The sequence below is a fragment of the Haliotis cracherodii genome, unplaced genomic scaffold (genome assembly GCF_022045235.1).
Source record: "Haliotis cracherodii isolate W230 unplaced genomic scaffold, xgHalCrac1.p SCAF_13, whole genome shotgun sequence".
Lineage (NCBI taxonomy): Eukaryota > Metazoa > Mollusca > Gastropoda > Lepetellida > Haliotidae > Haliotis > Haliotis cracherodii.
This window is the reverse complement of record NW_027266268.1, coordinates 27,421,556-27,440,308: the sequence shown is the minus strand read 5'-3', so window position 1 is coordinate 27,440,308 and position 18,753 is coordinate 27,421,556. Positions and strand designations below refer to the sequence as shown.

The window sequence follows — 18,753 nt, the reverse complement described above, 5'->3', positions numbered from 1 at the left end:
GGGTCAACTACATATATATGCATAACGTACATGTATACATATGATAATGTATTAAGTATTCTTTTACTAATCAACATCTATAAAAAAATATCTTTGTGATTTAGGCTTACACTCGGTGAAACAGCTAAGCATAATGTGTATTCAACTGCATTAGAGCTAATGCGTATGGGCTGTAATCCACAGCATGATATAATGTTGGTCAGTTATACTCGTTGACCCAAATACAGTGTGTATTCCATAGCATAGTTGACAAATACGACCATAGTGTTGCGGGTCTCACTCAAACTCCCTCCAAGCTGTTAAACATCTGGAGCACAGATTCAGCCAAACACGAATTCTTATTTTGTCATTGTGTTCTCGTATATATTTTCCTCTGAAATACAAATGTTAAACATGAGTTCATATAACTAGCTTACCTAATTATCTATATTAGTCAGGTGACAGGTGACAGTTAACTTCACACATGTTTAATGCAATACAACTTTGATAGCTACCTTAATAAGAATGTTCCGGTTTTATAGCAATGGCATCCCTAACGGGTTGGTTTCAATGTCAGCCATGAACTGCCCAGAGATACAAATTCCAACTATAAATGCTCAAGATCATATGTACACACTCTTCATAGGAAGTCTAATTCACGCAGGCTGACCTTGACCTTCAACGTCATCCAATAACATACGAGAACATTACTTATTCCACCCCTAGTCAAGCTAACAATATTTCCTGCAAGTATATACTTGCCATCATTGACATCACGAGCATCGACTCATGAAATTTGGATACGATGACATGCTACAAATATGGAACATGCAATCAAATAAGCCACAACCATGACTGGTATTGAGTTGATTATTGATATTCTATCATAAGGGATTGGGAAAGGCTTAGATTCTTTAGGAATTAATACGAATTTTCGTGAAATGTAAACAATGTTTCATAATTTGACCTCTTGTAGCGTTCATCCAAAACACTCCCGCCTAACAAATCATGTATACTAAGGTTCATCAAATTCCATTTATAAATATCCAAGTTATTGTGTACACAATACCTAGTTCATACCGAGTGAACTTGACCTTTAATGTCATCCACTCAAATGTCAGAAAATATCCCCTTGGATATATTTGAGGTATAGGAGGTATGTCAGTTGTAGTCTCTACTACCTGCTAAACTCACGTGGTTGAAAAAAACATTTGCAGCGGCGGCAGCGGAGCTCAAAATAGAGCAAACACGATAAGCAGACCCCTTACAAGGGGCTGCTTTTTTAAGATAGCTAAGAACTGAAATTCGTATCTATTTACCACCAAGGTCCCGTGTCTGATAATCCAGCTGAGTGTAGTACTCTTCCCCATCTGCTTGACAATTTCCTATTAAAGACAAAAAACATCAGATGTTGTATTTCTACATATTTTTCACATGTCAGTTTTCTTGTGAACTCTTCACAATATGTAAATAATCGACCAAGCACATTTGATCAAGCCATTCAAACCCTAACTTGTCAATGTAAACAATATTGAATGAAATACGGAACACACTCGGGATAGCGGAACTTAAAAAACAAGTACATTAGTAATTCAAACATGAACGAAACATTACGTAATGGACATCCTGAGTCTTATACGGAACTACTCTACGTAACGCTAAGAAATTCTCTTTACTGTTTGATAGGATTAAGGTTCTATTAAATAAATACAAATCTTCTAGGGTTGGAAGGGAGGTAGCATTGATATTTAGTCGCATGTTTTCCTAAGGTTCAGCAGTCACGTTAATTTCAAGATTTACAGTCACTGATATGGTTAAACCAAACTCACTCTCTCGCCCACAACAATTATTTCGAGTGACCATACTTATAGTTTATGTTACACATAACACTATTACCGGCGCCAGAAGTCCCCTGTTCTTCGATGTATACATTAGGGGTGCTTTGGAAATGAACCGACCTGAAATATATAAGTTTTAACATAGAACAAGAAGGAAACGTGATCCATATCCTGCTCCATTCATGTATGCCTTCAAATATATACAAACTATATATGACTGACCATAAATATGTAACACATTTTCCCCGATGGCGTTTCAGAAACTTCATAAGATAAGATCACTTAATCGTGTATTGAAACAGTATTACAGTACAGTGTATTAAAATCTGGCGGTACAGGCACCATGTACATACATCAAACAAGGTCATTAACTCCATTAACAAACTTATCCATTAATAACGTATGGAACGTGTCATCCTTGTACCTATACCAGTGGCCGGAAGTTTTTTCCCTATAAATGATGCTTGTTTCGAACTTGATCACTTACGTATTGCTTAAGGATGTGTATGTTTGCAGTAACTGGAGATAGAGTCATTCAACATTGAAAGCCAAATGATCATTTCACTTTTTAGCTACTGTACCTTTCAGTAGTTGCTTCATATCTGGAGGCTGAAAAATACAACAACATTCGATATGTTATCCAAAACGTGAAACAGTCATGAACATATTCATAAACCATCATAAACCACATTTGTACGTTTATCTCATTTACCAGACACGATGATAACATGTTGCTTAAAACTTTAACAAGAACATAAAGTTACTCTGAAGGCCTTGGTCGAATAAACTACCCTACCTAATTCTTCCAAAACATAGTGAGTGCGTGAGTGAGTGAGTGAGTGTGGTTTAACGCCGCTTTTAGCAATACTACCGGAATCGAACCCGAGTCTTCGGCGTGACTAGCGAACGCTTTAACCACTAGGCTACCCGACCGCCCCTCCAAAACATAGGTGGAAAATGAGAAGGAGACCCATCCCCACCTTTTCCTGGATGCCCCAAAGGCTTCCCACAAGAAACATGAATCATTTACACTTCACTAAATCATGTTGTACCTGACACCACCAACATATCTAAGCGCCATAATTCTCTTCTACAGAGTTGCATCCCTTGGCCACGTCATGATTGTGGATTCAAATTCCGGTTGACCCCGATTACGTTTCTAGGTTTGTCAGCATCAAACCCGTGCTCGTCGGTTTTACCAAACTGGTAAACGTCTGAGACCTTCATCACTTTGCCCTTTCCTCCCACACTAAGCTGACACGACGTATCAGGTTCTGGTCCTATCGTAGGACTCGATCCATCTCACCCCAGGCATGTTCTATGGGTAAGAGGTCTGGAGAAAGAGCCGTCCATGGCAGTAAAGCAATGTTATGTTGTGGGCGGGCATTATCCTGCTGCGACGTGACGTGACGTTCCTGCATTTGCACAAATGGTAGAACATGATCTCAAACGATGTCGTCTCAGTTGTGTACGCCATTCAAATTCTCCCATGAGTTGATGCCACCCAATATCATACAATTACACTTCCACCCCCAAACCTGACAGTATTCAGTAACGCAATCGTCACTAAAACGTTCTCCTTGACGCCTGTTTACCCTTGTATGACCTCTGGAGCTGTGCTGATTAAACTTGGGCTTATCTGTGAACGGTAACTGTAGATAATGTCTCCAAAGAAATAATATTGTGTTTCGAGAACATTAAAACGTCTGGCAACTTCCTTTTGCGACATTCCTGTTTGCAGCATGCCCACGCTTTATGGTTAAACAAAAGTGTTCTCATGAGCACCTGATAGGTTAGCAATCATTGTGTGCTGTTCACATTAAAAAACACGTGTGCGAGTATCATGCTCCCGACAAGTATGCAAACATTCAAATTGTATGTTGTTCATGAACATGCATGTGCAAATGGTGAATCACGACCTTAAAGTCGAGGAAACATCTTCATGAATAAGTATTGACAAGTGCATGATTGAATTTATGAGACTTAAGATATTTGCTGGATGTTAGGCATATTGGAAATATGAAAGGTCAACATCTCGATTTTCTGCTGAAACAGATTCCTTTGGGATAAAAGGCAAAATGGTGGTGACAATTAGATAAATGGATAACTAAAAATCAGTGATGACACAGGTGTTCGCGAAAAGGGCAATCATGTACTGTCCTACATTGAACTGGGCTGTGAGCATTTAAGATTACATACTTGGCTTATGAATACCTCGTTTGGCTAGACACACAATCGTAACAACAAGAGCTGAGACTACAACGACAGCGACAAATGATACGACGATTGTAGCATTCATGAACACACGACTGGGGAAAGCTGAAAGACAAAAGAAATACTGTGAATCACCAGAGAGCGAAATAGTACTGAGCCACAACGTATCATTATTTGCGGATTATCAAACATACATTATATTATACATATATACATCTGAAGATATGCGCCGTGCTATTTGTTTGTGAACTTTACCTTTGACAGCGATGTAGACGGAAGTCGAACTGGAACCATATCTAACGACTCCTCGATAATCCTTCATCGAGTTGATGACTGTAAGCACGTAGGTGCCGGTAGCGTCGAGGTCAACGTTGTCGAGAGACAGAAGGACCATGCCACCATCAACATCTGCCTGAAAACTCTCTGTGGCCTTCGTCCAGGTCAGGTTCAAGGGCTGAGGGTTACTGTCCGCTGAACAGTTGATGAACACCCTGCCCCCCTCTGTCACTGTGTGTTCTTCTTCACAGGAGACATCTGGAGGGTCTGGAATACATGGTGAGCTTATACTACATTCCTTCGTAACTATACAGACAATTCTATAATCATATATATGAATGAATGTTACCGTTGACATTAGTTATGCATACGGGTGTGTCCAACGATTGCGTGAGCAGATTTTCGCTACATTCAGCAATATCGTGATGGGTGACACATACTATGTACACGTACTTTGCATATTGTACTCATAACACATTAACTTCTTGTTTGACAATAACACAATGTATTGATAAAACCACATGAAGCGTCATACAATCTCCCTTCTTGAATAATGTCATATCAAAGATCAAACCGAGTAGGCAGGTCTATGCTTGAGCATTTGCATTTGTGATGACATTACGAGGAGCTGCAATACCAATGATTGTTTCTGACCTTGACCATGACAATTTCCTCAACCAAAAAAAAGGGTAAACTCACAAAGAATGTTGACTAAGGTGGATGATGCTCCTGCTATCGGACGGAATCCGTTGTCTGCGACACACTTAAGTTCTCCTTGATTTCCTCGTTGGGCACTTAGGGCAAATGTGTCCCCATTTCCAACTTCCATCCCTTTAAAATACCAGGTGAAGTTATCAACCCGAGGATGGGCGTTGTCTACGACACACTTGATATCTAGCTGATCGCCCAGGTGGACATCCAAGGTTTTCTTTGATGGCTCCAGGTGTGTTTCAGCAGCAACTGCCAAACAAGTTTCCTAACAATAATTATTAGTTAAAAATTATTTTAAGAGACACTTGGTTATTTAACATTGCTGTCCACCCAACCCGATATCATTTAGTTGTGTAGTGTTTCATTAAAAAGGGGGGTTCATATGTCCATATATTCATTTGACAATGTCTAAACATCTGAAGTGGTAAGTTTACCAATTGTAGCTTTTAGTATTAAATTAGAATATATATTTAGAGATAGCGATTGATTGCGATGCAATGAATACACATAACACACTGCACGATACAAATATAGATAGGTTACCAACTTTAGCAACAACAAATAGTTAGGAATATTTATATATTACATGAAAAAAAACAAGAGAAATAGGTCTGAAAAAATTAATTTTGCCAATAACCTATGCATATGTATGAGATGGTTGAGCTATCATTGTTATCATTAAATATATGTAATACAAAAGATATCAGAACTATATGCGATGTTTATTGGATTGTGGTAAATGGCAATTTATTAAACATGAGAAAAGATTAACATGACACATTCTTACATGAACAGCGGACACTGGCTCCAGTGGTGCAGTTTCCGTTCTGACCCCATCCATCATGTTCACACTGACCAAGACTGGTTTCATTGCCAAGGCAAGACTGCACTCTCAACACAATGTCTACATCTCTCTGAGGTGTCCCCACACGTGCATGCTCACTGGAGAATCAATGTGTGTATATATGCGTTAACCTGAAACAAACTTGGATACAAATTATTTTTCGTATGAATACCATTATATACTCCCCGAATACCAGTTAAAAATCATGTAACTCCGTATTTGTGGAGATTTTCATTCCACGCAGGTACGGATGTAACTCACAAATGTCCTGTAATGCCACCATGGTTATAATGCCACTTTTCACAGAATGGGTTTCTGCTGTGCAACATTCCCTGGTTAGAATGCCACCCTGGTTATAAAGCCATTTTCTATTCATCTTGTTACATAAAAATGGCAGTTGCAGTTAATCTTTTGGAGATAATTCCTTTTTCTAATTCAACAAACTAATTTCACTTATATCTGAGCATATCTCAGTTGTTTTACAGCGAATCTTCAAACAGATAATCATTATTTTTCTTAAAATAACAAACAAACTAGTTGGATGTTAATGATATAATTCTTTTCTGTAATAACGTCTTCAATCGCCATTGTTTCATTTTCTAACAAATATTACGTTGGAAATGGATAATCAATCATCCTTGGTTTTAATGCTAACCTTGTTGTAATGCCATATATTCCGCTGGACAAAATGTGGCATTTTAAACAGGGAGGACTGTATGTTTTAAGCTGGAACTAACGGGGATATAAAATACATTGATACTTCGTGATTGAAGCAACCGGCGATATCACCAATTGTGTATACACCAGGGAATGCCTGGAGCATAAGGACTTCCTAACCTTCATACTCAGGAAAGCATTCTCGACTTTAAGGTAAACAGGCTTCTTCCGATTCAATTAAATGTATCGAGGACCGCAATGTTTAAATGAGATCTATGATAAACTCTCGTTCAGAGGGCCATTTTGACCGGTTGTTCACATCGAGATAACCGCGAATCTCTGCTTGGTGATTAAAAGATGGAGATTGTTACTTCCAAAACAAATCATGGCGAATGGGTCAAAGGTAATTGTCATAACAGAATGGAGACACAGTTTTGATACTAAGAGACATTTCAGTTCTTAAAGGAAATTGTAAGGCAGATCGAACTGGTTCCTCTTTTTCTTTTGTGTAAAGCATAACAAGATAAGTGTGCACATTACTGTCAGCACTTACATAGGCTGTCCAGTCATTCTACAAGCCACTTTGGCAGCCATGTCGTCAAACGTATCGGCACACACACCACCCCATGTACTGTTGTAAGCAACTTCTAATATCTCTTCTGTGTCGTTTGCAGGCGAGGATAGAATCATTCGAGCTGTTGAATGTATTAAAATACGTTTTATAAGAAACGAGTTACAATAGTTTAAACTTTGATGTGGTTTTGTATTCATCACGTTATCGGTTGGAATTGAAATTACCCACACTAACCAGTCATTTAATCATGTTTTCAGTTTCTTTCAGCAGATTAAAACGACCATGCATAACATACAGCAGAACCAATGTATGACTGACCATCAATGCAGTCAAGAAAGCAGCTCTTTGCCTTTGCCCAAGCTTCAGTCCTAGCAAATTTGTGACATGTCAACATAGGATCCCTTTAGCAATAAAGTAAACTACGGTTATAACGAATACGTTTATAACGAACTGACCGATATAACGAACTTATTTTTTAGTCCCGGCCATTTGTTGTTTATATGCTGTAGATATGCTTATAACGAACTACGGTTATAACGAACCAAAATTAGGGGTCCCTTTGAGTTCGTTATAACGGTAGTTTAGTGTAATTGTAAAGAGAACCTTCAAGCATCCCCAATTTTCCAGTGATCACAGCTCGAAGAATATCGACATTTTATAATAGAAAAACCCTTTCAGCATACATCCCACCTAACTGCACCAATGTTACCTTCAGTACAAACAAGTCCTGTGAATGTTGCACATGACTCCTCTCCCCAGCCAGAGTTGGCACAAAACTCCAGTGACTCTTCATTTCCTGTACATGTTATGTTCTGTAGCCATATAAACATCTCGGATCCACGTTGTATGGCAGTATTGTAGGCACCGGTCCTACAATGTAGATAATGCTGCCAATTAGAATTCAAAGCAGTTAAACACTGAAACCGCGTTGGTTTGATCCCTCCAGTGTGGAATTCACACATTTTGAATAATTACTTTTGGATAATGTCTTTATTATTAAAAAAGACACTATTCTGTGCCCCAAGCAATGTGGTTATCCGGAAGAATTTAATCGGAAAGGTACAATCCGAATTTATGTGATTAATTAGATATTCTTCAAAATCATTCTTTTATTTTAAGGGGTATTGACTTGTACGTTAAATTTTCTGGACATGACATTGTCATGATTCTTTCCCATACAGATGTAGAATGTAGATAACACCGAAACCATCAGGACATTATTACCATGGTAATCCAAGTTTCTTGCATGCTACCCGAGCCTCGACGACCGAAAACGAGTCACCACACACATAGCCCCATTTGTTGCTGTGTAAAACGGACAGGTACTTGGCTCCAGGGGTGATAGTTGTAACTAAACGGAGGCTAAAATCTGGAACAAATGGGATCATTAATGATCTTCAATGACAGGTATTGCTTAGAATAATGTATCATTTTAGACATTTTGTTCCCTGGTGAAGTAAGCCTTTTGTAATGAGAAAGGAAGTCATGCAGAGACATATCACATTATCAACAATAAATATCGAAAGTTTATATAAATTTTATAAGTATTTTGTACAGACGTTGCGTTGTCACCTCTATTGTTATAAATGTGCACAGATAATTATATTATCTAATCTTCAATTCAAAACATAAAGCAGCATTACCAAGTCATGAAGCAGTATGATGGCACCATGATTTTACCATATCATTCATATTAGTGGAATGTTTGGGTAAAACTCCAGTTGACGTTTTCCTTAACATATATATTCCGTACTATGTACTCTACTATTCGTTATCTGATATCACAAACCTCAGGAAGGAGTCTGGAGTTCACCGTATATCCACTATAAAGAGCACGGTAAATAGCAATAGTCACATCAAAGACAACGACAATATGTTCAATACCTTCAAGACATGTGACACGTATATAGCTATTGCCATCAGGTGCCTTCGTGCAAGCATTGATTTCGCCCCCAGTACCATTACATCGCACACATGCCCGTCTTGAATAAATCCTTTGTACCAAGGACCCTTCTCTGTAATGCACAGAAGAAATAGTATAGAAGCTAAAAATATATTATGATGTTAATGTTTGTGTTTACATGAAAGCGTTGTATTGGAAGCATATGCACTGGACTATAATTAATGCCAGTTGTAAGTGTCAAGGTTTCATTTTGTTATATAAATCTACAAGTAAGTGTAAACTTTTCGACATAATAAATTCGTTATGGTGTCAGAAAAATAACCTAATATGACAACATATACGGCAACTAAAGACACACTAACTAATGTTATGTTATTGTCCAGTATAAACAAATGATGGTAGGTGAGAAAGAAAAGATTTGAACACCGTGTACTTCAACATGAATCATACTTGATGAAAAACGGATGTTTGCTGAAAGGTAGAATGACCAGACAATAATTTGCTAAAAAATCTCTAACGAAGATCAATGTGAACAAAGTGCGGAAAGCAAAATAAATTATTTTCAATCTCAAACTAAAGTCAACAACCTCGAAAAGTATAGTCATGCAAGCTTGCATCCGAACAGCGCCACCGGGACTGTGCACATCTTACAAACATTGCAAGAGGTGAGGTGAATTGAGGTTAAACGTCGCGTTCAAGATTGTTGCACTTATATAGCGACGTGCATGCATGCATGTGTGTGTGTGTGTGTGTGTGTGTGTGTGTGTGTGTATCTGTGTGTGTGTACGTGTGTGTGTGTGTGTGTGTGTGTGTGTGTGTGTGTGTGTGTGTGTGTGTGTGTGTGTGTGTGTGTGTGTGTGCGTGCGTGTGTGTGTGTGTGTGTCTTTCTGTCTGTGTCTGCTTGTACTAGTCCGAAATGATGCCGTAAATACTGTTAATTTTCATCAGTCATTCAAAACATTCAAAACAATCCAAAAAGGATGAATAATATGTTAAATGTAACACAATACAATTTGACAGAACACTGTAAACACCGTTCAGATAGTAGATCGAGTAGGGGAAAATCTGCAGAACAGAACGGGTCATAATACCTTACCAGGAATATGAAAAAAAACTCATATTGGCAACAATGGGATATTTAATTCAAAGAATCAAGAATGTTAGATATGAATCTTTATAGATCAAGATCGTCCACCTCAATAGGATATATGCACCTGAGAAAAACATATATTTATCCTAAAATGCTAAATTTATCAAAAACAGATAATAGGATCTTTGACTTTTTATCTAATCTTAACACAATCGCCAACATTTGAGAAAGTTTTTAAAAAATCATTTGAGCAGTTACTGAAACGTTTTCGTTGGTCTTAAGTTTATGTATACAAATGACCGAATATCCAGTTAAAAAGACAAAAAAGTGTTTGACCATCTTACGCCTGAAAACCCAGCATCCTGCACGCAACCGAGCCAATCCTATCAGCATAGGTGTTGTCGGTATAACACACATACTCCCACTGTTTGTCATGATGTGCTTGAAGTATACCAGTTGTTGGGCGGGTACCAAGTAGCCTCAGAGGGATGGTGACTGGAAGGAAATATTATGAGATAAGTAATTTTGATGTCTGTGAATTTGATTATATTATATAGTATATTTGTATATGGTATATGGTATATGGTATATTATAAGTTCGTAAAACAAGAAAACTTGACAGGGTATGTTTTATGCATTAGACGTTCATGCATTTGTTCTTGAGCCATGCGATAGACCTAAGGTGGCAATGGCGGACTTAACAAAAACTAAATACATTGTAAACTGTGTAAATAACAAGAGGAGTTTAGAAAGGGAAGCACACTATTTCTGTCGATGCATCGCCGGTGCTCTATTGGTGTGTATCGGTATAACTTTTGTCTATGGCAGCAGTGTACAGTTGCAAAGTGCCACCGACGCACCTTTTCCAGTGACCAAAACTACCCGGACCGGATCTGTTTACAAAATGCTATACGGGGCTGTATTTGAAACGTTTACACTGGGCACGAGCCACCAAAACGTCTTCAGTTTACTTATTTCACACACTGCTAAACCGCTGTTTTGAAGCATGGAGTCAGGTGAAAACAATAAATCAATGTCAGCCCTGACACAAGCAATTGCACCTGACATGCTTTGATACGGACGTTCATTCATTATTGATCAGTGAGATCAGTTATAACAAGTCACTAAGACTACAGCGTCGAATTGTAAAGCACTGCATGTGTACTCACAAGAGCAAACGACGCCAACATCTTCATGGTGACCACAATTGTCCTCCCCCCATGGCAGGTGCTTGCAATCGTCTATGTCCCATTCCTGCCCAGTACAGATCACGTCATCCAAGTGAATAGGACCCGTTCCATCTGCAACGTTCGTCAGTGGCCTTGCTCCTGATCTACAAACATGCACTTGTTGTTTTACAAATGATTAAAATTGAAAAGACATTCTTGAAGATTAATCACACGCACAACTGATGTATATATTATAGGTTTAATGAATAGCGACTGTAATTTCACGTTTATGGGGTTTGAACATCGCTACACATTTTGTATTTTCCAGCACAAATGATGTTCTCACAAGCTGTGCGTATGTTCGTTTTTACTATTCTCACTGCAAAAATAAATTTTTTTATGAACAGAAATATCGCGCCCGGAACGATTGTATGCCGTGGCATTTCTAACAAGGAGGTCAAGGAGGTTGGTAAAAAGTATGTTTCAACCATGTTTGAGTTATTGATGAGTACAAAATAAATATCTCAGTACAATGTCAGTCTGTAGAATCTGATCAGATACTTATGTTTTAAAAAAAGAACAAGTACAAATATTGAATTTTAAACGGTAAAGTTTCTGGTTGGGCAGAGACCCATTGTCTGCTTGTTTGTGCATTTAATACTGAATTGGAAACGGGTCAATATAGTTCTGGTTGGGCAGAAACGTTCGTCATGTGATCAGCGACTGAATCTTGAGGTCATCAGATGAATAATAGTACACAGTGGTTCCCGTTTATGATATTTTGTGAGAATATCATGTATGCATATTATGTTATGATCATCCCGTAAATGATAGTTCGAAATAAAATGAAGAACAAAACCTTTCGGTTATTGAAAAACACAAAAGCTGTAATGCAAATTACGCCAAAATGTAAATATGAATTGTTTGCTTCTTTTGATTAAATTTTACATATGATGGGGACATGTTCTGGGTTTTGGGTCACTAGTCAGGCCTCAAACGTTAGATGCCCGAAGTGACTAACGGGATCGGGTGGTCATGCTCGGTGACTTGGTTGAAGCATGTCATCGTATCCCAATTGCGTGGATCGATGTTCATGATATCAAACACTGGATTGTTTGGTCCAGACTCGATTATTTACAGACCGCCGTCAAGTAGCTGGAATATTGCGGCGTAAAACAGCAAACCAGAACCAAAAAGCACGCGGATTTACATAGTATCCACACATGTTTTTACAAGTTTGTGTTTCTATTTGAAGAACTTCTTTCAACGCTTCTGTTAACTTCTGTTAAGTTATCAGAGATGATAATGTAATAAAATCAGATGAAGTATCTATGTCTGTATTAAAGGCCTTTTGTTCAAGATAATGTCAAGATGCTTCAGAAAGTTAATATGCTTCAGAAAGTGTATCGATGGAAGACACAGATGACGCTATTTAAGTGCAAAAATCCTTAAAAAGGACGTTAAACCATTACATCTTACTTCACCTACCAATAAAAACGATCTTGCAGACCATAATAATAATGTAACTCACTTTGCATAGCCTAACGTGTGACAGGCTACCTTGGCACCATTAACGTTGCTGTCGAAGTAGTCATCACACACGGTCCCCCATGATCCGTTATGGTAAACCTCCAGTCTTCCCCATGCTGCGGTGGTATTTGTACTGCCAATCAGACGCAGAAGAGTACCTGCATCTGATAAAAGCAAAACAGGTTATGTGCACACAAAGACATGCAGTTAATGAATTAACCAACGAACGTAATATAGTAAAAAGGAAGTTGATTAAATTAAGAAAGAGTGAGTGAGTGAGTACGGTTTTAGTCCGCTTTTAGCAATATTCCAGCAATATCATGGCAGGGGACACCAGAAATGGGCTTCACACATTGTACCCATGTCTGGAATCGAACCCGGGTGTTCGGCGTGACGAGCGAACGCTTTAACCACTAGGCTACCCGACCGCCCCTAAATTAAGAAAGATTGTTAACTTGAGTGATCACTTCGTGAAATAAATTTTCAATTTTATTGGGCCTGTGTTACAGAAAAGGACAACACAACAAATCATTATACAATTTACGTTGGACTAAACAAATGCACTCATGTATTAGTATTATTCAACAATAAATATATGGATGTTATTATCTATACAATATATACAAATATCAGACAACGTTGTATTTCTGCTGGTTTCTACAATGGAGGGTAAGAATCATCAATAATTTAACAAACGATCCCAATAATTAACATGTTAAACATTTTAAAACTTCGTATCCCATGACCAGCAGCCAAGGAGAAAAGACAGAGACAAAGTTGGTCACAGTTGTCATCTCTGCTTAACACCCTTACAAGCATAAAACGAACCAGTTATTACATCATTTAGTCCAATGGAACACGTAACGTCTTGGTATAAGCTTTCAGCAAATTGTGCCATTTTACCTGAGACATCAATTTGTGCAACAGTTTCGATCGACTGTGTCAAAGGCGATTTTTGATATCAACAAAACAAAAACAATCATGAGCTTTCTGTTAATTACAACATTACAGACGTATAAATGACCGATACAATGTCTGTGGGATCTCAATGTCATTATCCTCCAAAGTCAGTATGCTCTAACTATGTTCTTATTCCCGTCCATATACCTTCTAAGGTAATGAATAAAGAGACATGTTTTTATATGATAACAACTTACAATTGTCGTGTCTGTCCCTCATTCCTCTGAGAGGGTAATACAAAAACTGCAAAGCAATAGCTTACTATGCGTTGACATTATGCAATGAGATTCTGACTGGTAATCCATCGAGGCCTACAGTCTTTTTTTGTTGTTGGTTTTATGCTTTACAGTGTCATCTCTAATATTCACGGCAATCCATTCATTATAATTTTCGCTGCTATTTTGACTGTTACGGTGAATTTAATCTGTTTCGGTTGATAGTCGAGATTGGTTATTCTCTTGCGTTGACTTTTTATATGTCTTTAGGAATGACATTTAGGAATTTACTCTCGTTTGAAGAATCAAATTATTTTTTTACATTCTCCCGCTGTTTGAATTTTACAGATTTAGAAGTTTTAACTGTTTTATGTGATGACTTCTCTCTAACTTCCTGTGTATGTTTATCAAGCTTCTTTTTCTCCTACATAAGTGCCGCCGCGATTCGTTGCGTCCCTTGGGCACGCCAGAAACCTATGATTGTGGGTTCGAATCCCGGTTCACTCCGATTGTATTTCTAGGTTTGTCAGCACCATACCCGTGCTCGTGGGTTTCACCGAGGTGGTAAACGTCTGAGACCTGCATCACTTCGGGCTTTCCTCCCACATGAAGCTGACACGCCGTGATATAACTGGAACACTGTTAAAAGCGGCGTTAAACCCAACTCACTCACTCACATAAGTGCACTTCTCAGGAAACATATTTACAAATACACCCTTTGTTAAAATATGTTAGAATAATCGTTTTGACAAACGCTACTCTACAGCTCCACCAAATATGGTTTCTGTCAGAGACGAGTAAACGCCCACTCACGATTACTGCACTTATATAAGAACGTATGTGTGTGTGCGTGTGTGCGTGTGTGTGCATGCGTGCGTGCGTGCGTGCGTGTGTGCTTCTCCTATTCGACTGATATGCCATGCTGCATGATTACCCAACTCAGACACAGGACTAATGTACTGAATCCAAGTCGACTTGTCCTTGTTTTATCCCCTTATTGCCGAGGGCCAGGCAGAATTACACCAAGTACCTTCTTTTAACGTGTATTGGCATGTCGCGGCCGGGGATCGAACCATCGACCTTTCGGGCTTCCTGTCATAAGATGTAGATGGTAGATTATTCAGTCTTACGGTAAGTGTTCATAGTCACGCATGTACTAGAGTGTCAGAGGGGATTTCGGTTTATGCTTGTCGTAAAAAGAGGACTTAATCTTAAACATGTAGCTGGAATATTGCTGAGTGAGACGTTAAACAATCAAGCAATTGCAAACAGTAAATTGTGGTTATAACGAACCCTAAAGGACCCCTAATTTTAATTCGGTATAACCGTAGTTCGTTATAAGCATATGTACAACATCTATACAGAAAATGGACGGCACCAAGAAAGAGTTCGTTATATCCGACAGTTGGTTATAAGCGTGTTCGTTATAAACGTAGTTTACTGTATAGCAACAACATATTGATGAACACAAAGAAGTTTAATCCTCGATGGGAACACGTACCCGTCACACTAGTTCGCCACGGTACCATCTGTGCTACGGAGACTTTTGTCGTCACGAGTGTCAACTTTCCTAGTCAGCATTAGCTTGGTTTATTTGTACATGTATATGTTAATATTGTATTATAAGTTCGTTGTAAGCCCTGGTGGTGTATGTGTTATGCAAAGCCCCTATGAATCTGATTTGCACATCTAATCTAATATATACTATTCTTGTTGGACGTCAATGACTGGGAGAAGGTGTTGCTGAAAATTATTGTCCCTATAGCGCACAGCCGTCAGGTTTCCTTGGACATGGATAGGATTAGTACGGTTGGTGAAGGATATCGCCGCCCACATCATGACACTTCCTCCACCGAATCTGTCCACAGGACGTTCACAGTTAGGAGCATAACGTTAATGGACCCATCTGTAAACTCTGTTTCGTCCATTCCGTCTTTGAAGAAGAAACCTAGATTCATCGCTGAACATATGCGCCTCCAGTTTCGTAAGTTCCAGGCCGACATGTTATTGGTGAGGTGAAATGGGGTTTAACGTCGCGTCCAAGATTATTGCACTTATATAGCGACTGACATGTTATTGCACCAGCGGAGACGTTGGACGCGATGCTGACGTCGTAACACGTTCCCGAAGTAGGGTCTCCGGGCTCTCAGTCCAACCTCTCTCAGTCTGTTCCGTACTGTTTGCCCCGATATCCTCCGCTGTGCTCTCAGTTGTAACAGTACGATCACGTAAATGGACGACCCGGATGTAGCGATCCTGAGCTGCTGTGGTGACTCGAGATCTTCCAGTGCGAGGACAGTCGTTTGTGGTACCCATAAGGTTGTAGCGTGTTGCGAGTCGAGAAATCGTACTCTGGCTTACATTTAGACGTCATGCAACTGAAGATTGCGACTCACCAGCCCCTAGTCTTCCAATAGCGATATTGCGAGTCGCAGCGTCTAGACGTGGCATAATGATTCCGTCGTGAAACTCATCAAAACTGATTTCACATTTCGAATGCGACATGGCATTTTATAGACAGATACAGCATGAAACCAATCTCATTAAATTCAGATCTTAGTTCTCGCTATGCTAAACAAAGATCTGAGGACATCACATTACGGGTCACGTCAGAACGACCTTTCGCGAATTTTGACCGACCAGTGAAATGACTGACAAGAAATCGACAGTAGCCAATCAGAAGGCAGCTTTCTTGAGCTTTACGACACTAGTTTCAAACTGGCGACTACGCTTCGAAACATATTTTTACGTATTTACCTATGCGTTTCTTTTTTGGAATCGTATATATCATACATCTCATCCATATTTGACTTATAGCCTGATCATATACACTTTATTAAACATGTTTAGATTTGGAGATGCTGTGTTTAGGTGGTGTTTAGGCTATAAGGGGATAGCTCATTTCATGTGTTTAGAGCCTAAACATGTTTCGACAGAACACACCAAATGTGTTTACCGTTTAGGATTGAAACACACTCCTAATCATGTCTTGTATGTGTTTACGTTCTCAACTCATTGGTTACATTGTGGTTTAAGTAGTGAATTATACTAATTAAACAAGTGATATTTACTATATCTTCAACATCTTCATGAAACCCACCAGGCAGTATAGTAAATTCTCTTTTTACTAAGCTTCTCGCCGCTGTTACTACATAGTTCACTATACTGTTTTCCGAGAGTAACAAACATCGAGTGGTAAAAATGTGTGACCTGGTTGGTCGTGCCCCTTAAAGTACCCGGAAAATCTATCTAAAGACAGTGATAGAAAGTTCTGCGCTTTTAAATTAAATACAATCACTCTATCACTCAGTGATATAAATCAGATGTAGTCTGGTCATTCTGTAATTTAACCTCAAGAAAATTGCAACAATTGCGACTGTTTCCTTGTAATTGAATGTATTTGAGTTTGTATAAAAAAGTCTACCAAAATCAACCTTCGGGAAAATGGTTAATTCCCGCATCAAAAAAGATAAAAACCAATGAGGAGAATATGGCATCTACGGGTCGCCGTACATCAAGAAGAGCTCGCAAAGGGAGATAATTCGTAGTGATCCTGCTAGTGCCTTGGAAAATATTCAGAACAAAACAACGATAACGGAGCCGTATTATTTCATGGTAAGTTGACAAATACACATTTATATAAAAATGAAATTAATAATGATGAAAATAATAGCAGTTGGCTTCCAATATACTTCTAACATGCCCATCAACCATAAATTGTGTAGCGTCGTCTGCTATATAACTACGACCGCACCAGCAGAGAACATGTGTGTTAAACACGACCGATAACCATATTCCTGTCTTTTATAAATTCAACCAACATTGTTACAATTTTTAGAAACATAATTATGTGAAAAATTAAATCGAAAAGTGGACCCTCTTTGATAAAATAAAAAATGTATGGAAGCCCATGAGTGACATGATGTATAATCATTTGCGTAATGTGTACGTAATTTGCAATTCATTAGATTCATTACGTTTTACAACGAATCTTGACAATTTTGATATCGGAACAAGTTGCCTATTTCTAAAACACCCGATATTGACATTTCTCGTCTTGAGTGCATTTGTTTTACTGTTTAAAGTCACAAAATTACTCTTTTAACCGGCTTGTAACTTTTTGTCTGGGAAATTGGTGAAAAACGGAACCAGGAAAACTCAGCAAATGCAGATGTAATAACTTGAAATATATAGGAATTTAAACAACTTTACTCTCTTTTGGCACGATGCTGTAAGACATTTTTCTTCTTTCAGAATTACGGCTACCATTCTGGAACGGCATGATCTCAGACAACAGCGCCAGTGGATTCTGTACTCCGTTTCTTGACTTGAAACTAAATTTGTAGCAGGAGTAGACCAAATTCTGTCCCCAAAGATTGTTTGTAATACAGCGAGGCACTTGTGTGTTTATTCGCCGAAGGCGCAGGTTCGATTCCCCGCATGGGTGCAATACGTAAAGCCCATTTCTGGTGTCCCTCGGGGCAATCTCATTAAAATCAAATCTTTGTACTCGCTACCGCCAAACAAAGATCTGAGGACATCCCATTAGGGGTCGCGTCAGAACGACCTTTCATCCGACCAATCAGAGCTTCGCTTACCAGATCATGAAAGGGACAGTCGGAACGTGTTTTCTAATCATGCAACCACGAAATATACTTATCAGGGTTTTTTAAATATGTTTCGAAGCGTAGTCGCCAGTTTGAAACTAGTGTCGTTAAGCTCGAGAAAGCTGCCTTCTGATTGGCTGATGTCGATTTCTTGTCAGTCATTTCATTGGCCGGCAAAATTCGAGA

At 38.8% G+C, this 18,753-nt stretch overlaps 1 protein-coding gene across 1 annotated transcript; it reads right to left on the bottom strand.

Annotated features, from left to right (window-relative positions):
- Window positions 1-278: 278 nt before the first annotated feature.
- Window positions 279-16,276, bottom strand: LOC139458575 (scavenger receptor cysteine-rich type 1 protein M130-like). Its single transcript, XM_071240003.1, has 14 exons — window positions 16,117-16,276; window positions 12,787-12,949; window positions 11,256-11,419; window positions 8,318-8,462; window positions 7,803-7,963; window positions 7,073-7,214; window positions 5,806-5,960; window positions 5,007-5,267; window positions 4,287-4,574; window positions 4,017-4,136; window positions 2,399-2,426; window positions 1,876-1,937; window positions 1,299-1,364; window positions 279-373 (listed from the first exon to the last, which is right to left on the bottom strand). The coding sequence occupies exons 1-14, from the start codon at window positions 16,274-16,276 to the stop codon at window positions 339-341; spliced, it is 1,950 nt and encodes a 649-aa protein (XP_071096104.1). The 3' UTR covers window positions 279-338.
- Between the last annotated feature and the right edge of the window lie 2,477 nt (window positions 16,277-18,753).